Source organism: Benincasa hispida, chromosome 9 (genome assembly GCF_009727055.1).
Source record: "Benincasa hispida cultivar B227 chromosome 9, ASM972705v1, whole genome shotgun sequence".
NCBI classification, from domain to species: Eukaryota; Viridiplantae; Streptophyta; class Magnoliopsida; order Cucurbitales; family Cucurbitaceae; genus Benincasa; species Benincasa hispida.
This window is the reverse complement of record NC_052357.1, coordinates 64,605,316-64,626,049: the sequence shown is the minus strand read 5'-3', so window position 1 is coordinate 64,626,049 and position 20,734 is coordinate 64,605,316. Positions and strand designations below refer to the sequence as shown.

The window sequence follows — 20,734 nt, the reverse complement described above, 5'->3', positions numbered from 1 at the left end:
TTTTACGTGCAGAAAAGAGAAGATCTGTAAGTGAAGGAATGACAAGAAACGTGGTGCAATTTGGTATTTATAGGGAGAGATTTTCGGATTAGTAAGCTAAAAAGGAATTACGAATTGTTTATCCTATTCTCATTCCAATTACTATAACATGGATCATAAAATCCACAATTTAATTCCATTTTTCTTTTTCTTTTCTTTTCTTTTTTTTTTTTATTATTATTATTAAAGGTTACTTCGTATATGTGAATATTTGTAGTTTTAATTAATTATTTATCATAAAATCGTAACTAAAATTAATTGAAGGACTTTCATACTAAAATATTTAGAATTTACTAGATTTGTTGGGAATAAATCTATATTATTATTATTATTATTATTATCATCATCATCATCATCTATAACTATATCTATATCTATATTAAAAAGGGCAATAGGAGAGAATTTTTCTTATTAACTAAAATCTTTCGATCATTAATCATAACCTTCTTCAAAACAACCCTCACCAAAGAGACTCCACCCCTTCTACCATAATCACCCTAATATAATGATTTATTTATTTGTTTAAGTCTTTTCATGACTTTGTTTGTTTGAGCATTGTTTAAAAACAACAATTTTTATATTATTAGAGATAACAATCGAATCGGAGTGCACATGACTCTAAACTCTATGTCTCTATTGATACGACGGAATGACAATTCCAAAATGAAAAAAAATTAAGGTTGAATTTTAAAATGGCAAATGCCAGGTTCCTTTTTTCTCTCTTCCATTTTTCTTTGAATTACTTTTTGCAAACGTGAATGGTAGTGGAATTTTTACTTTGGTTAATTAGACTAGTTTTTGTGACTTATGTTTTGCTTGTGTTGAGAGGCGACATATTTATGATATTGTTAACATTTTAGAAAGTAAGGAATTGATTGTTGTTATTTTATTTGTTTTCTTATATGCACATTTATGTAATTTTAGTTTAGCAATTTTTATTTGATTATAGATTTTTTTTAGAAAGGATATGAATCAATATAGTTGGATAGGATTTTCTAGCATTCACAAGTCATTAAGACAACAAGATATCTGCATTGATTTCTTAAGATTCATGTTTAGGTATTTTAAATTTTTTTTAAGGGTCATGATTGTTGTTACTCTTTGTAACGGAAGAAGATAAGAAAAATCACTCTACTTATAGATACTAATGATCACTTAAAGAGTAAGTTAAATTTTACCAAAACTATCTTTTTCCTTTCTAATTATAATTAATAATTGTGTTTTAAGAAAATACTAATTATGTTTTAACAAAAGGTTGAATTTTAACCACAAGATTTTACGTGCACGTGTTTTTTGACTAAGTATATGTAAAAGGGTCATAAGGGATAATTTTACATCCCATTTTACCCTTACCATCTTTAATAATTCTTATTTTGTACTTCCAAGTGGTGTGTATTTCTCTTTAGAAATTAATTTTAATATAAGATAGATTGATCTAATATGTATTCGAATTAAATTCAATACGTCATTTGTCCCTTTAAAATTAATTTCTATTTCGTATTTCTCTCTAAATAATTACAACTATTGGTATCAAACAACATAAAGATAACATTTCATTAATGAGAATTTAAAAAAAAAAAACCAACAAAAAAAAAAACTATGTACTAAAAATTTAAAATATTTCATGTGCATTGCACGTGATATGGCTAGTAAAATTGAGATTGAATTATACTTTTATCGGTTTTTAAATTTTTTTTCATTTGAATATCTAAATATTACATATAATGAACTTCAATGTATCGACAATAAATGAAGAAAATTGAAGAAAATACAGTGCTTACAACATAAAAGAAGCGCCCTAAAAGAGAAAATACAATACATTACTCTTGAAAAATGAGACTAAACCTTTAGGAATAATTTGATCATTATAATTCAAAAAATCCTTCTATTAGAATAAGATGAAATGAACAAATTAATAAACAAGACATGCACAAAGCCAAAAAATACAGAACTTACTTAATACGGATTTTTATCGTTTTTCTAACATTCATCCGCCTCACTTTATAAGATAAAATTTGGTGCATACAAAACGCATATTTGTACATTTCTTTCCAATTATTAGGACCGCCGCGGAAACTTGAACTCTACTTTCAGATCGTAAAAAAAAAGTCACATAGAAATACTATGAAAAACAAAATAATAGCAATCTTCATATTTTTTAGCCTATATGACACGATTGTGGGGGATGGTGAGGTCAAATATTCCTACTAAATCTCAAGAGAACTCATTTTGACGACATATCTGCTTCACTCCTCTCGCAAAGAAATACCTACTGTCTCGCATACCTACGAATTTCAAGGAAATTTATTTACGTGGAACTTCAACTTTGTATTTGTATTAATTTTGTGGAAAGTGAGTATAATCTCTAATACACAGTATTTTGATGCTTTCAAAATAAACTATAAACTTTAAGCTAGTTGATCTTCTTGAACGATCAGCCTTTGGACTTATTGATCTTCTTGGGTGATCGGCCTTTGGGCTTGTTAATCTTCTTGGGTGATCGACCTTTGGGCTTGTTGATCTTCTTAGGTGATCGACCTTTGGGCTTGTTGATCTTTGTGGATGATCGGCCTTTGGGCTTGATGATCTTCTTGGATGATCGACCTTTAGACTTATTGATCTTCTTGAAGGATCGGTCTTTGGACTTGTTGATTTTCTTGGATGATCGGCTTTTGGGCTTGTTGATATTCTTGGATGATCGGCCTTCGGGCTTGTTGATATTCTTGGATGATCGGCCTTCGAGCTTGTTGATCTTAGTGTTCTCACGAGGCTTCCAGAGAAATTTATTTCATGGAGTTGAACTTGAGTTGGTGTTGAGGTTGAGGTTGATTTGATGCGATGTGGTTCGATCTCTAGTACTTGATCCTTTGATTCTCTCTCGGTTGGGTGGATGCGCTTGACTTGAAGAAGGAAAGCACCGAACGTTCTTGTAGAAATCTTGGAAGAGTGTTTGTGTCTTTAAGGGTCTTCTGTCTTCTAGGAGTGTAGCTTCAGGAGTCTTGAAAGTCTTCTGCTTGTTAATGAATTCTCTCTGGGCTCTCTGAATGTAGAATTACTTGTATCTTCAAAAGGACTTCATTCTTCAAGCATGGTCAGAATGCTTGTATCTTCAAAGAACTTCAGTCTTCAGGATGTTTGCATCTTCAAAGGACTTTAGTCTTCAGAATGCTTTTATCTTCGAAGGACTTCAGTCTTCAGACGTGGTCAGCTTCAGGAGTGAAGAAGTCTTCTGACTGTAGAGAATTCCCTATAAGTTCTCTGGAGTATAGAATTGCTGACCCCGCAAATGAGGAAAACCTCTCTATTTATAGAGTTCTTAGGTAGGTTTCATGGACTTGGGCTTGGTTGGTCCATTAACTTAGCCCCTGAACCCAACTAATTGGATTTGGGTCTTATTTGACATTTGGGTCAAATTAAGCCTATTTTTTGAATCAATTGGACTTTTAACCCAAATAACAATATCAAATTGGGTCAAATTAATCTTATCTGATTCAACGGTCATGATAAAATCATGTGGCATCATCGAAATTTGTCTTCAACCTCAATTTGGGACACATGACATCTCCTTGTTGGTCCCAAATTTAATGATTTGGAATTTCGTCATTAATTTAGTGAATGATGTGACAGTTTTTTATTGGTCCAAAATTCTCGTTCAACAAATGCTCTCTTTCGAGATTTATGCACATATATGGGTGAATGAATCTCAAAAATTTTAATTTGAAATCAAAGTATGATTTTGACTCTTTAAATTTGATGCATCATCTGATCAAAATATGAGAATTTAGCTCAAAATTTTGATTCGAAATTTTGTTTGCTTAACACATTTTTTTGCCAAATAAACAAAAAATGAATTTCAGTCTCAGACTTTCTTGTTCCCGAGTAAACTTTAATTTGAACTAAAGTAGAATTTATTCTCCACTTTAATTGTAAATTGAATTTTGAGTAGTATCCCAAATTTCAATCTCAATTCTTCATGCAAATTTGAAGTATAATTTTGACTTTGCCTTTCTCTTAGCTTCAATTTTGATTTGGAGTAGAATTTCAAGTTCATCTTTCTCTTTACTTCAACCTTGATTTGACGAAGCTCGGAATGCGCCTATATTTTCATTTAAGGCAACACCTAAGTTATATAAAAGTTTCAACATTGGATAAAATTTTATTGGTACTCGAATAGTATTTTTGTCTCATTCCAATTTGGATTTGACATAAACTTTGGAATATGCCAAATTTTGTCTTCAAAAAATTTGATTCTGACTATAATTTGAATTCAAATTCAATAATTTAGTTCGCATCCAACTCTCACCAATGTAAAATTTGAAATATACTAAAATTTTGAGCTAAATTTTTTATTTAATTTGAAACTTGATAAAACTTGACAATTTCAAGCAAAATTTAGGTATTCAGATTATTGTTTGTTGTATCCTTTAACTTAGTCAAATATGGTTTTCAATCAATTTTGTTAACTACCCAAAAAATTGAAAGAATCTTAATTGAATTTGAGATAAATCTTCCAACAGTTGTGATTTCTTTTATATATATTTCTTTAAACATAACCACTTCTTAATCTATAGATAGAGGTAAGTCTTCAAAGAGATCATATCTAATGGAAAAGCTTCTGATTCGATGAATTTGTGTAGTTGCAGAATTTCTGTTAGATCCATTCGATGGCGAATTGATGGAAGCACCTTAACTTTTTATGAGAGCTTTTCCTCATTTGGATTTCTATTTTCATTGAGAATTTTCTTCTACTGCCCTCTTTAATTGATTTGTTTTCCCTACTTCTTATTGCTTTCTATGACAAAAGATCTTCAATTTGATGAGGCAAGTTGAGTCAATGGATGAAACTACCGGTAGTTAAAAGAAAACATTTTCCTTTTTTTCTTCTTCTCTTTTACTTCTTTTTTTCCTTTTGTTTTCCGATTTTTTCCTCTTTTTTTTTATTCCTTTTTTTATTTTATTTTTTAAAAGAAAATTTCGTATTTTTTTCCTTTTTTTCTTCTTTTTCCTTTTTTATTTTTTTTACTTGCTTTTTTTTTCGTAGGTTTACTAACTTGTCCCCCTTACTCTTTTGTAGGAACTAAAGCACAACTCAAGGGAGTACAAACCGCTTCTTTTGTTGGATGACTACAGTATGGTCTATCTACTGTATGCATATTCGTGCTTCCTGATCGTCATGGGAGGGGCCTTGCAAGGCTTACAACTCTCCCATGCTTTCACCCTAGGGAGAATCCCGATAAGGTCTACCTTGTAGCACCGTTCGCATATCCTGATCGTCATGGGAGGAGCCTCGCAAGGCTTATAGCTCTCCCATGCTTTCACCCTAGGGAGGATCCTAATAAGGTCTACCTTGTAGCACCGTTCGCATATCCTGATCGTCATGGGAGGGGCTCTGCAAGGCTTACAACTCTTCCATGCTTTCACCCTAGGGAGGATCCCGATAAGGTCTATCTTGTTATGTTACTCCTTGATCAAAATTTGAAGATAAGGAAAATATGTCATCGAATATTGAAGATGAGGCAGATATGCCATCAAACTTTGAAGATGAGAAGAATATGCCATCAAACTTTGAAGATGAGAAGAATATGCCATCAAGATTTTGAGCGGAGTCAGGTTGGCTAGAGTCGATCTAGCGTACAAGGCGGAGCCGGACGGACCAGAGTTCTCCTCGCATATGAGGTGGAGTTGGATGGACCAGAGTTGTCCTCGCATATGAGGTAGAGCTAGGCAAACCAAACTTGATCTCACATATGAGGTGGAACCACACTCACATTTTTGGAGAGGAAGAGAAGCTACACCAACATTTTGGAGAAGGGGTGAAGTTGTACCAATATTTTGGAGAGGAAACGAAGCCGCACTTGAATTTTGGAGATGAAGCGAAGCTGCACTTGAATTTTGATGTTGAAGCGAAGCCACGCCTTGACTTGTGAAGGTGAAATGAAGCCACGCCTTGACTTGTGAAGGTGAAGTGAAGCCGCGTCTTAACTTGTGAAGGTGAAGTGAAGCCGCGCCTTGACTTGTGAAGGTAAAGTGAAGCCATGCCTTGACTTGTGAAAGTAAAGTGAAGCCGCGCCTTGACTTGTGAAGGTGAAGTGAAGCCGCACCTTGACTTGTGAAGGTGAAGCGAAGCTGCGCCTTGACTTGTGAAGATGAAGCAAGCCATGCCAGACTTTGGAGGTGAAGCGAGCCATGCTAGACTTTGGAGGTGAAGCGAGCCATGCCAGGCTTTGGAGATGAAGCGAACCACGCCAGACTTTGGAGGTGAAGCGAGCCACGCCAAACTTTGGAGATGAAGCGAGCCACACAAGACTTTGGAGATGAAGCGGGCCACGCCAGACTTTGGAGATGAAGCGGGCCACGTCGGACTTTGGAGATAAAGCGGGCCACGCTAGACTTTGGAGATGAAGCGGGCCACGCTAGACTTTGGAGATGAAGCGAGCCACGCCAGACTTTGGAGATGAAAGCGGGCCACGCCAGACTTTTGGAGATGAAAGCGGGCCCACACCAGACTTTTTGGAGATGAAGTGGGTCCCACGCCAGACTTTGGAGATGGAGCGAGCCACGCCAGACTTTGGAGATGAAGCGAGCCATGCCATACTTTGGAGATGAAGCGAGCCACGCCATACTTTGGAGATGAAGCGAGCCACGCCATACTTTGGAGATGAAGCGGAGCCATGCACACCGACTTTAAACTTGAAGATGGAGCGGAGCCATGCACACCGACCTTGAACTTGAAGATGAAAGTGGAGCCATGCACACCAATCTTAAACCTGAAGATGGAAGCAGAGCCACGCACACCGATCTTGAACCTGAAGATGGAGCGGAGCCATGCACACTGACCTTGAACTTGAAGATGGAACAGAGTCATGCAAACCGACCTTGAACTTGAAGATGAAAGTAGAGCAATGCACCCCGATCTTGAACTTGAAGATGGAAGTGGGGCCATGCACGCCGATCTTGAACTTGAAAATGAAGCAGCATCGATGAAGCCTCTGAACTTGAAGATGGAGAAGCGTCGACGAGACCTTCGCGTTTGAGTTTAACAAAGCATCGGTAAATCCTCCGCATTTGAGTTTGACGAAGCATCGACGAATCCTCTACACTTGAGCTTGAAGAATTGGTGAATCCTCTGCATTTGAGTTTGAAATATCGACGAATCCTCCACATTTGAGCTTGACGAAGCATCGACGAATCCTCTGCATTTGAGTTTGAAGCATCGACGAATCCTCTGCAGTTGAGTTTGACGAAGCATCAATGAGTCTTTGCATTGAGCTCGACTTCACGACTTTGAGCATGAAGATGGCATTGTAAAGCCTCCAGACTTGAGCATGAAGATGAAACATTGATGAAACCTCTGAACTTGAACTTGAAGTTTTTTTTCAACTGGATTGAACTTGAAGTTTCTTTCAAGCTTCCTACGTACCCTTCATAATGGTAGGGATCAAGTCATAATGTAGTTCAAAAAGAATGTTTTTTTTATGCGTGACTGAACTTAAATTTCTCTAAATTGCCTACGTTCCCTTTATAATAACAGAGGTCAAGTTGTAACATAGTTCGTACAAAGATTTTTTTTTTGGGTTGTTCACATTTTAAGTTCATGTCAGCCAGGAGCATTATGCAATTTAGGCTTTTGCGATGAGGAGCTTCTTCATTTAAACTTCAGAAGCTCTTATTTCATCATGATTTTGATCATCCTCTTCATTTGTAGAATTCGTCAATATGATGAGTTTTGGCTTCACTATCAAGGAACCTTATGTACTTATGTCAACAGAAAATTTCCTCTTCATGCATGAAGGGACACGACTGTGAATCTTTTCGTCGTTGTTTTCTTCATGGAATAACGTTGGCTTCAAAATTTTCATCCTTCCTTTACGTTGATCACTTATTGTCTTGAGACGATCAAAAGCAAATGTTGAAGGCTGATCTTTCTTTGATGTGGATATACTTAGCCTTTTGAAGGCTGAAGTTCGAGCAGAAGTAGTCGTTGGGCGTTGGTCTTCTTCTCCTACCGTGCCCATACTCAATCTTTGAAAGACTGAAGATCGAGCACTTGAAGGCCTAATATGATCGAAGACAGAAGTTCTTTACTTCATTTCTTCTGGGTCGTTGACTTCTTTAGCAGTCATATGATTTTTGTCGACTTCCACTATGCCGACAGTGTGACATGTAATAACTTTTGATACTTTCTCTAGATGAATATTGAGAAAGCTTCTTGGGAGAAATTTTGCCAAAGTTGCCGACCTTCGGAATTGAGGGAAGTCCTTGTCTTCTTTCTTAGCAGGCTTAGGCTTCCGTGTCATCTTTTTGCCTTGGAACGCGACTCTTTTTGGGTGGAGTTTGGTTGTCTTCTTTTTCGACTAGTCGCATCTATCCACCCTTTGTTGTCATCTTCAACGAGCTCATCCATTGGAACAAGAAAAGCCCGGCGAACTGCCGAATCGGAAAAATGGAGAAAGACGTTCTTTTTTTATTTTAAGTTTAAGCCCCGAAATGCGTTGAGGCGCAGCAGTTGACTGGGAATGGAACCTTGATTCTATATCAGCTTTTTCTGTAGATAGAAATGGATCTTATCCTCTGTTATCTTCTGTTTTGGAAATACAAGTTAAATCAAGAAAATTCTGCTACAGTTGGTGGCGAACTTGCTTTGGGAAAAAACGTATACGTTTTTTCCCAAAGCAAGTTCTCATCTTTCTGTTTGAAATTTGTTGTTTAATCTCTTGCTGGAATCAAACAACTATAGGCTCGAAGGCTTCGAACTGGATCAGGCTTTGTCTTTGAGCATGAGACATAGACAGTGTTGGAACACTTGAAGTCGTCGCTACTGTAGCGTGATTTGTCTGAGCTACTTCATCCAAATTTAGCTCAATATTCTTTTCATGAGCCAAATTCAGAATGCGTTCCTTTAGCACGAAGCACCTTTCAACTGGGTGACTAATGACCCGATGATACTTGCAGTAGTTAGGATCATCTACTTTTCCTGTTTGTTCCGGTCGCTTGCATTCCGGGAGTTGAATAAGTTGCTTCTATAGCAGTTGCTCCAACATATCTGCTACATCAGAGTCAGGGAATGGATAAACCTTCTCCTGTCTTTCTTTAAGAGTTGGACGACGCTTCTCGCCTTCATTGTGCCTTCTTTCAAATTTTGTTTGTTTTCCTTTGGAGGAAAATTTCAGCGGGGTCACAGGAACGACCATAGATTCTTTTGTGGCACTATCCATGATCTTTTTAGTGCCCTTGGATTCATTCTTGTATTTTCTCCCTTCTGGGACTAGGAAATCTTTAGTTCCCTTGTTGGTGATGCTCAGCTTCATATCATAAGCGCGTGTTGCCAACTCCTCAATGTACGAGGTTTTATCCCTTGTAGGATGTATAGAAGCTCCTAATGCATGCCTTGAGTGCACATCTCCACTGCAGATAATTCAGTGAGCCTATCTTTACAATCCAGACTCAATGCTCTCCATCGGTCGATGTAATCGATGACTGTCTCTCCCTTCCACTGTTTGGTGTTCGTCAGCTCCATCATGCTAAAAGTGCGCCTTGTACTGTAGAAGCGGTTCAGGAACTCTCTTTCTAGATGTTCCCAAAATTCAATCACTTCTAGCTCCAAATCAGTATACCAATCGAAAGCATTTCCATTCAAGGTACGGACGAACTGCTTGACTAGTTGGTCTCCTGTGGTTTCTGCATTTTCGCAGGTTTCAATGAAGTGTGCAACATGTTGCTTTGGATTGCCCTTTCCATCAAACTGCTGGAACTTTGGAGGTTGATACCCAGTTGGCATTCTTAGGCTGTCGATTCTCTTGGTGTACGACTTGGAGTACATAAAGGAGGACTGTGATGGTCTTCCGTACTGAACCCATATGGAGTTTGTAATCATATCTTGCAACTGTTGAATTGACAAGGTGACAACAGAGGTAGATTGTTGCGGCTAGGCTGCAAGATAGTCTTTCCTTTATCATTGGCTTTTATAGTTGGAGATTGACTCGACTCAGCGATTTCTCGAGTTTGTATTTGATCTCTTAAAGCAGCAATTTCGTGATTTCGCTCTTCAACAGCTTTCGTTAGGAAATTTATCTTCCTTTCCATCTCTGCCATGGCTGACTCAACCATTACGTCAGCCACCATGACAGATACTACATCAAAATATGATTCTTTATTTGATGGATCGGTAGCAGAAATGTAGCCGTCGAACAAGGGATTTTCTCTAATAACGATCCCACCTTTAGTAGATTCCATTAGTTTTTCTGTGATGACAGAGCTTATGTAAGTATCGCTTATGACTGTAGCTTTGGATACAACTTTCTTTGGTGCCATTTGTAGGTTTATGGACTTGGATGACGAGAGAGAGATGAGAGGTAGAGAGGTTCCACTGGGCGTGCCAATTTGTTCGCATGAGATTTCAAGAGAAATTTATTTCATGGAACTTCAACTTTGTATTTGTATTAATTTTGTGGAAAGTGAGTATAATCTCTAATACACAGTATTTTGATGCTTTCAAAATAAACTATAAACTTTAAGCTAGTTGATCTTCTTAAACGATCAGCTTTTGGGCTTGTTGATCTTCTTGGGTGATCAACTTTTGGGCTTGTTGATCTTCTTGGGTGATCGGCCTTTGGGCTTGTTGATCTTCTTGGGTGATCGACCTTTGGGCTTGTTGATCTTCTCGGGTGATCGACCTTTGGGCTTGTTAATCTTCTTGGATTATCGGCCTTTGGGCTTGATGATCTTCTTGGATGATCGACCTTTAGGCTTGTTGATCTTCTTGGAGGATCGATCTTTGGACTTATTGATCTTCTTAGATAATCGACCTTTGGGCTTGTTGATCTTCTTGGATGATTGGCCTTCGGGCTTGTTGATCTTCTTGGAGGATTAGTGTTCGCACGAGGCTTCCAGAGAAACTTGTTTCGTGGAGTTGAACTTGAGTTGGTGTTGATGTTGAGGTTGATTTGATGTGATGTGGTTCGATCTCTAGTACTTGATCCTCCGATTCTCTCTCGGTTGGGTGGATGCGCTTGACTTGAAGAAGGAAAGCACCGAACGTTCTTGTAGAAGTCTTGGAAGAGTGTTTGTGTCTTCAAGGGTCTTCTATCTTCTAGGAGTGCAGCTTTAGGAGTCTTGAGAGTCTTCTGCTTGTTGATAAATTCTCTCTGGGCTCTCTTAATGTAGAATTACTTGTATTTTCAAAAGAACTCCAGTCTTCAAGCATGGTCAGAATGCTTGTATCTTCAAAGAACTTCAGTCTTCAGGATGCTTGTATCTTCAAAGAACTTTAGTCTTCAGGATGCTTGCATCTTCAAAGGACTTCAGTCTTCAGAATGCTTGTATGTTCGAAGGACTTCAGTCTTCAGACGTGGTCAGCTTCAAGAGTGAAGGAGTCTTCTGACTATAGAGAATTCTCTATAAGCTCTCTATAGTATAGAATTGCTGACCCCCACAAATGAGGAAAACCTAGTTCTCATGTGGGCTTCATGGGCTTAAGCTTGGTTGGTCCATTGACTTGGCCCCTGGGCCCAACTAATTGGATTTGGGCCTTATTTGACATTTGAGTCAAATTAAGCTTATTTTTTTTTTTGCTCAATTGGACTTTTAACCAAAATAACAATATCAAATTGGGTCAAATTAATCTTATCTGATTCAACGGTCATGATAAAACCATGTGGCGTCATCGAAATTTGTCTTCAACCTCAATTTGGGACACATGACACCTCCTTATTGGTCCCAAATTTAATGATTTGGAATTTCGTCATTAATTTAGTGAATGATGTGGCAGTTTTTTATTGGTCCAAAATTTCTCGTTCAACAACCTCAAATTAACTTTAACACTTGAAAGTGGACCTCAATGACTCGTATATATGTCTTTACTGCTCTCTTTGAATTAAAACATGAAAAGGGGGGAAAAAATGTAATCTGCTAAAGATAGGATGATATAACAATTTAAAATAGGAAAAAAGAACACAAAGATGTAGTTTGGATATAGCATGAAGGAAAAAAAGATTAATTATTTGGTTCCAACTTAAAATTACTCATATTTATAGATATAAAGTGAGCAAATGAAAAATTTTAGCAATTTAGAGGTCCAAGAATATCAAAAGTTAATATTTTATTGTGGCTTTGATATGTTTTTAATTGGGTGTTAAATATAAAAAATGTTTTTTCTTTTTTTCTTCCTCATAATTCTTTTTTCTTGGTTGTGGTGGATATGAGAGAGAGTGAGGAGTTTTTTTTCTTTCTTTTCTTTTTTTTTTTTTTTTTTTTATTTATTTTTTTTTCCTTCCTTTTTGAGAAGAGAGGGAAGGGAGTTATAATATGTTGTGGCTGGATGGATTTTAATGGTGAGAATAGGAGAGAGTGAGATATGGATTTTAAAAGAGAATAGAGGGAATGCATTTTTTTTCTATAAGATTAATTTAAGTATTGCAAAAATATTTAAGGGTAAAATTGTTCAACAAAAAGTTTTTTCCGCAATCGTACTTTTATATATATTATAGATATTGATATAGATTTCTTAAATTATTTCATTTTAGAGTAATTAAACATTTAGTGGTTAAGTTCAATGAATAATAAATTTAATAAAAACTTAACTTCTATCGTAAAAATGAAGTAATAAACATTTAAAGGAGTATGCATTAGACATATCTTCTAACTAATATTGTAAAAGATCGATGAAACAAAAGAGAAAAATTACAAAATATTACTAACGTGAATGTAATCTAAATAATAAGCATTATAGCTCATTATATAAGTTTAAAATTTTTACTTATTAATTGTATTTTTTTATTTTTTGTATTTAGAATGTTTCCACGAAGACCCATCAACATAAAAATTTTATTTATATTTCCATCGCATTTAAATAAAATTGAGATCCTAACTAAGAAAAACCACTTTTATCTAACTTTAAGTGCAATTAAAAAAAAAAGAGTTTAAAAGTGAAAATTGATACGAGCCATAACTTCAAGGTCAAATTTGATGTTTTTCTTTTTTTAGTGATCATCTTTAGTTAATTCAATTTAAAATCTAACTCAAAAGCACCTTAATTCTTTTTTAAGTAGAGAAATTAAAATAAATAAATAAACCGACAAAAAGATGAAAAACCACTCATATTAAAATAATGATTTCTATCAAGTGTCTATAAATGACATTGATAGATACCGATAGATTTCTATCAATATCTATCAACGTCTATCATTAATATTTTTAAAATTTTATTATATCTTGTAAATATTTTTAACAATTTTACCATTTGAAATAATTTTCCATAAAAAAAACTTCACTATTAAAAACCTTACATACGTGTGAAAATCGTGTTTTAACGAATTTAAAACGAAATTCGGGGCAGAACGTGATACAGATGCCTAGACTTTTAGCCATTTGTAACATAGAATTTCTCCACAACTTAAATACACAAAGCTTCTACGGTGTTGCTTATTCAAGCTGATTCTATGATCTAGCTCTATACAAATCCATACAACTAATCAAAATTACTACTGATGATACAATCACCTAGCTTTAGCTATGGTCAAAAGTTTTATGTTCCATGTTTGGTTCTAGACAAAAATTCAAGACAAACTACATTCCTGTTTCCCCCCACCTCAGTTTCTTCGTCTTCCCCGTCGCAGATTTCCCGTTCCGCTACCAGTCTTCCCTGCAGCAATATTGCTTTCTGAACTTGGCTTCTCCACTGTATTAACATTACCGGCACCATTTTCTTCTTTGGAGATTTTATAGTTACCGTTGCCTTCTGATACAACTTTACTGGCATCACTTCCGTCCGATACAACTCTAACAGTATCATTTTCGTTCATATCTGGAACCTCCACGGACACTTCACTTAATAGTTCGCATCGCTCCCCTACAGACGGCTCTTTCGCTTCGTGGCCACGACTAGATGAATTGTTTTCTTCAACTATATGGTCGACGTGGTTCTGTTCTACGGCAAGCTCACAAGAACTGCCAAGAAAAGAAAGTCAGCTATTGCACAGTATTTACTTGGATAGGGACGTCGGGAGAGATGAGATGCCGGATTACCTAGGTAGCGGAGGAAAACCATTGGCCAGCCCCGCATCCTCGTGCAGTGTAGAGCATTCTCTCACATCAAAACTTGAATTTAATACTGCACAGAAGCAAATACAGTTCACCACTGATGCATATTCTTTTTTCAATTTTTGCTCCGAAAATAATGAACATTTAATTTTGACGATCATGAACGTATAAATCTGCTTAATCCTACAACTATCAGGAAAAAGAGGAATGTGAAATGTTAAGATAAAACTATTACGTACCGTCCCTCTCAGTGGTAGGATTGGTTTCCAAATCCTGCAAGGGAAGGGAATAATTGAACTATATCAAATATCAAGATAGATCAACACAAACCCGCCCAGATGAGTTGTTAACAAAAGTTTTGTAGAACAGACAAAATAATTCTTGAGATAGCGGACCGAGTTAGAGGTAGCAAAAGTCTGATAGATATCTAATCTTGTTTACCTATATCGATATCAATAAGGGTCAAATCACTTTACAAAACACCCAGCCAATTTAAGAGGGCTGGTCAATTCCCTTCCCTACACTCGAGAACCCGTCCAAAAAGTTCTCTCACAAACTCACATCGCCACTCATACATACCAAGTACAAAAAATTTAACGGTCAGATAAGCAATTTTCCATTTTACCCCTCCTAGAATAAACGTTCACAGCTGGAGGCCCAACAAAGCCCTTCTGGGAGTTTATTACCTTATCCCGTTGCAGAACAATGCTGGTTGTACCGAGTAGGCAAGCTTCATTTTCCGACACATCTTGCATGGTTTTTGACTCTGTGAGGATGCAAATGAGGTTAACAATGTTTATAGAATTCCAAACTACAAATAGATAAGAAAACCTTTTGTTTACAAATGTAAGTACATTGTTGGATTCACAGAAATGCATACCTGATAAGTTATGAGTGACGGTATTGTCTGCAGACCAATTCATTGATTTATCTATTGACTTTACAGCATGTTGTATTTTATCTCCACTAGGAATTTTCAGAGAACTCAAATTACTTTTGTAGTCTGAGGCCGAGGCAAATGAAGACCAATCAAGTTTGGCAGATGGAGTTCTTAGCAATTCTTTAGTTGCTTTGGATCGCACGCGTCGTAGTTCCTCCTGGATGTTCCATGATCCACTGGTAGGAGAGTCCCTTTTAATCTGCAATCCAATGTCAACAAATAGAATGATGGGTTGTGTTGTAGAAATATATACATGTTCACGTTCTTAAAATTATACACACATGATACTGGATAGGGAGATGAAAAGGAGGGGAAAACCAAAAACAACATATCCACCTACTGGCCAATGTCGACTGGCCCTCTAGGTGCTATGTTTAGTACACCATTTTGAGAAATTATAAAATATTTTACCAGTTGAACTTCACATGGTCGTGGCATGAAAAGTCCGTCATACTAAAAAAATTGTAACATAGGAGAAGTGTAGCTTAATGGATAAAATGGTACCCTAGATGAAGATAGTGGATTTCCACTAATTGAATATGATGTTTCTTCTTTGAAAAGCTGTAACCCTAATGGTGAAGGAGACTTGAACTCAAAATTATTCGTGGAAGGAGAGGCCCATGGAGGGCGTGCCTGCATGTATGATTTGGCTACATCTACAGGTGAACCCATTTCTTCATTGTTAACCTGCACCAGCAAATACTTCAATACTCTAAAAAGAAATCAATACATAAGGACATATATCAACTCTAGATTTTGGATTATAGTATCATAACATCAATCTACTATCGTCTTTGTTATTTAACATTAGCAAGCAATAGTACTTGAGAGAGAAGAAACATACACATGGGAGGATATCACAGCCCTAGTTAAGAAGGTATCAAAAAGATTTCAAATTAGCACAGATACAAGCTAAACCATAATTACATAAAGAAATGTTCAGTTTACACCAACACCAAGTAGTAGCTAAATAAACTATCTGATCCAACAAAAACTAATTGGTAGAATAATTATTATACACAAGTTTAAAAGCTGTGCAATGTGGTTGGGCCAAGGAGAAAGGTGCAATTACAAAATCTCCTCTCTACCCTCATGCCCACTTCAGAAGCATGTGGGTTCCTTGAGAAATTTGATATTCCTACCACGAATTGCAAGGACACTTCTACGTTTTCGTCACTTGTTCTTTATATTTTTATATCAGTTTAGCTTACTGCTTAAAATTGTTTGAAGAAAACAGCTGAAATTTTGCTCAATCAGCAAAAAAGAAAATCAAGTGTCTATGTAGAAATTCACTAGCGGGAAATCCTTGGGAGAAGAGGGGTTGAAAGGGGAAAAGAAGAATGAAATCATTGATTTAAAAGACATTGGGAAACAACTAGTAATATGTCATGTATACAGATAAATCCTTCGAACTGAGGAATATTGAACTGTAGGGTAAATAAAAGTTGAATCCATTACATGATTATTCATATGCCATTCAAGAAAAAGAGAGAACCACCAACCACAGGCAACATCGTGGAATTCAAGGTGCATGGCCCATCATCCAATTTCAATGTCGAAGTAGACCCCAGTCCTAATCGTTTTTCATTCAACCATTTTTTTGCCTCGAGAATTGCTGTGCCACAGACTGCAGGCCTGCCATCATCTGTATCAATTTGTACACATCTTAATCTGGTAATAGATTTGAAATTTCTCATTAAGAAAATATGCTCCCAAACATTTTTGTTTTTTTAAATGTCAACAGAAGTCATTATTTGCACAAAATTAAAGTTCTGGTTTACAGGAAATTGAAGGGGCAGTACCATTATCGACAGCTCTGTTTGATATCTCAGTTAGCCTCCCTGCAGCCTGGCCTTCATTGGTTTGACATTCTACAACCCTTGATTCAATTATCTGAAATAACTTGTCACGCTCTGCCCTGCTTGAATGAAAGTGAGAATGATATGGACCAGAAGCCACTAGAAGCCACTAGTAACAAATAATTGAAGGCTATCATCTAAGTGGTAGTTGAAAAAACCAAGCTCATTTTATTGTCATTTGTCACTCATAAACTTTACTATTTAACCATGAGACCATCACCATTGAACATATAGGACTTTAGTTTGAACAGGAAGAACAACTTATTTCAGCACGTGCAGGAAGTCTAAATAAACTGAAACCATATCCTTGACCAAGATAAAAGGGCAAGCAAGCTAGTAAAACCAAGAGAGCAATGTTAATCACAGGAAACAAAATGGATATTGTTTTTTTTTTTTTTTTTCCTAGTTAATTGACAGAGAATTACATAAGAAATGTCTAGACCAATTTATAAGGTCAAACCAACACGATGGTTTGATTATAGTGAAAAATAGATAGAACTAAGGCATGAAACAATGAACAAGATCATACAGTACTCCTTAAAAAATCATTATCGTACCTAGAGAAGGTCTCCTGCATCAGTAGCTGTTCAATTAGATGCTTGCTATCTTTTTTCACTGGTGGAAAGTCCTTCCGAAATAAGTTAACCATCTCCGATGTTCCATTCTTCCAACATAAAAATGTCAATCAGGCACAATGCCGTAGTTTATAAATCAAACACCAAATAATCTGTTGTCTCACACTTTGATTTTTTCACATATATTTTATTCATATAGCTACCATGTTGACTTAATAATATATCATTCATCCATATATTTTATTAATTTGAAATTTTGTATACCCACAGTCCCACATAGCACTAGCTAACCCTCAAACCATAAGCTCCAGTACAATGCTGCATACTTAATCATGAAAACTTTTTCTTTCAACGTAGAAAGAATTAAGAAACATAATACTGCAACACTCAACCACATATCAAATTCGATAGCAGGTCTACTAGAAAAATATCGAGATATTCCTTATATTGCCCAATAGTGAGACAAACATCTAAACAAGTACATGATTTAACATCTAGATTGTTTACCTTCTTCACTCCTTCAGCTCCCTGGAAGACACAATTTTCATCATGAACATCATCTTCATCATCATCCTCTGTTAAAATAAGATACAATAGATCTTGAACCATATAAGCAGAACTAAAAGCTGAAAACTTGCCACTCAAATGAATAATAAATGTGAAATGAGAATGAAAAATGTGCAAGGAACTTAAAGAAACCATATGAATGAAACATCCAACATAAAAGATGTATGATTAGTCATAAATTCAGTCATCAATTTAGTCCATTGATCTTACACACAACTGTGTGTGTAATATACATGAATTGACATGTCACTGCCTTGCTATAAGTTCTAAATCATATTTCAATTGCAAATGAAATCACATATTTTCTGCACACACTAAGCAGAAATATGTTAATGATAAATGATGTCGTTGAAAAAATACACCTGGTCGTAGATGGCTAACATGGATGGGGGATGTATTTCACTTGCTAAATTTTCAACATTTTTTCAATGGAAAACCATGAGAAACAACAGTGACATCAAGGAGTCAAATAGCAACCAGCTTCCTTCCTTCTTCTTTGTCATTGTAAAAGGCATTCTTGGTAGAAATGATCAGTCAGAGAGTTCAAATAAGAGGGTTCATGCAATTCACTTTTACATCAACGATGATACAATTATCTTCTAGGACGATGACCGTCCATATTCAATATATATTTAGTGTAAAGTGATTTGAGATGGCCTCAGTGCTAAAAAATAAAGTTGAAAAGGTCAATGGTATTTGCTCCTCAGACACCTAAATGCCATGGGCCACAATCCCATGGAGAAATGGATCGAACCAAGCAAGCTACGGGTGAGGGACTCCTAAGTTCGTCTTGGACTTTCAAATTTGGGCCCTGAAGGAAACCCTAATTGAACTCACCAACTCTTACAATTGCCGGGGCACTAGAAAGTTTCATTACACTTCAGTCTTCACAATATTTCCTATGGCCTTTATTTTATTTTTTGAAACAGAGAAACTACTAAGGCATTTTGTAATTACTTTTGTCGTAAATTGTAATTGATTCTAAATTTCTAATTGGGGTGCATTCTAGTAAGCTCCCATAAGGGAGTATAGATCATTGAATGTAACGTTTCTCTAAAACAATGAAAATGCTGTTTCTTGTTCTAAACTTAAATTGGCATACGATACAACCTTGAATAGATGCCAGTGGCTCAGAATTAGTTTTGAAATGCTTGCACAGTTCAAATCTGTAACCATGAGATTGAAAACTCGAAATTATACTCTTAAATTAATTTTGAAATGCAGATTCATTGCGTTGCAAGCACACGAGAAATTTAAACCAACTAGGTAAATGAAAGAAATCGGCTAATTAAGCGTCCTAAATAGGGGTCAAAATTTTCCACCAAGAAAACATATCGTACAACTAAAAACTAAAATATCCAACGAATCCACGCTACACCATACCGCCCAATTTCATCAATTCCAGCATACTTAACCAGCTTACTGTGCATACTTAACAACAAACACCATTAAGTTCACGAAGTGTTGCTTACTTCTTTTCAAGTACTATACACCTTCAAACTTCGAACACTACATTGACTCTTCTTTCGCTAGTGCACAAGTCCAGAACTCTTTCCACTTCTCATCTCCTCAAAATAAGCTTACATTTCGCAGCACATTAAACAACCACAAACACAATAGCCACTCCTAACGCTAAGTATAACAACTACTCCATCCGCATAATTTCAAGAAACATACACCAAAATTCAGTTTAAAATTAAGCCAACCTGATTCACTGTCCGAAGAGGAAGACGAGGAGTCGGAAACAAAAACCGAAGAGAGCAATTTTCCAGCGCCGGTAGCAATGGTACGAGTAGGCGAGAAAATGAACTTGGAGATCCAACTAGGGTTTCCTCCAGGACCTAAATTCGAAGGTCCGGGACGCTCATAAGGAGTCTTCCTACTTTGAACTCGCCTAGCTCGAACAATTTTCCCGCCGGATCTTGACCCTCCGGCTTCACTATATGCAGGAAGAGACGCCATGGAAGTTCACAGTGAAGAAGATACTTTTTGCTCGCTCAGGCGAGAATGATATTTTTCTTGTTATGGACGGAGAAATAGCCCACTCCGGGAAAGTAATTGAAAATTGACGTTTTGTAGTATGAAAAGACAATGATAACCTTTATTAAATTGCGATTGTATGTTACATTAAGGGGCTGTTTAGTAAATTAGATTTTTTATTTGACATTGTTCTGAACATTCAACCGTGTTCCATTTTTATGTTTCTCGGCGGCGTCGTGAATGATATGGCAGATTCCTTAAACGGTAATAATTGCAAAAGAGGGCTTAACGTTCCACGTTTTAGCAATAATTTCTATATAATGGATTAAAATGGTAAAGTTTAAAATATAATTTTTGTTGATAAACGTTTTAAATACAATTTTAATTTATGTATTTTATAATTGGTTCAATTTTAATTTATATACTTTTAAATATTCGATTTTAATATATATATTATAAATCTTAAATTTAATTCTACTAAATCATTCTTATTGAATTATCTAAATAATAATATAAGAAAATATTATATCTAAATATATTTTCAAAGTTTATAGTGAAAATACTCAAAGGTATTTGAGACGCTGAGTGGAGTTATAAAATTTGAAGTCAATACGTAGAAAGGTGAAAAATCAATTTAGTTTGACAAAATTTCTAATATTCTCGATTTTTTTTGGTCAAAATGATAAATTAGTATTGTTGGTGCACCAATACTAAATTGTTGCAACTTAACTATAATA

The 20,734-nt window shown here is 35.9% G+C and overlaps 1 protein-coding gene across 1 annotated transcript; it reads right to left on the bottom strand.

Annotated features, from left to right (window-relative positions):
- Positions 1 to 13,376: 13,376 nt before the first annotated feature.
- On the bottom strand, positions 13,377 to 20,032 carry LOC120086422 (protein KAKU4). The gene is made up of 11 exons (XM_039043065.1): positions 19,724 to 20,032; positions 17,958 to 18,025; positions 17,433 to 17,539; positions 16,819 to 16,934; positions 16,519 to 16,661; positions 15,521 to 15,703; positions 14,957 to 15,215; positions 14,763 to 14,842; positions 14,316 to 14,349; positions 14,062 to 14,146; positions 13,377 to 13,983 (listed from the first exon to the last, which is right to left on the bottom strand). The coding sequence occupies exons 1-11, from the start codon at positions 19,977 to 19,979 to the stop codon at positions 13,626 to 13,628; spliced, it is 1,689 nt and encodes a 562-aa protein (XP_038898993.1). The 5' UTR covers positions 19,980 to 20,032; the 3' UTR covers positions 13,377 to 13,625.
- Between the last annotated feature and the right edge of the window lie 702 nt (positions 20,033 to 20,734).

Bases quoted from the DNA above. Each gene is read 5' to 3' on its own strand.
- LOC120086422 (XM_039043065.1), bottom strand. From the start codon at position 19,979: ATGGCGTCTCTTCCTGCATATAGTGAAGCCGGAGGGTCAAGATCCGGC. The intron at 16,662-16,818 runs GTACTGCCCCTT...AAATTGATACAG, and splicing joins AAACAGAGCTGTCGATAATG to ATGATGGCAGGCCTGCAGTC. The intron at 14,147-14,315 runs GTACGTAATAGT...GCTTCTGTGCAG, and splicing joins TCCTACCACTGAGAGGGACG to TATTAAATTCAAGTTTTGAT.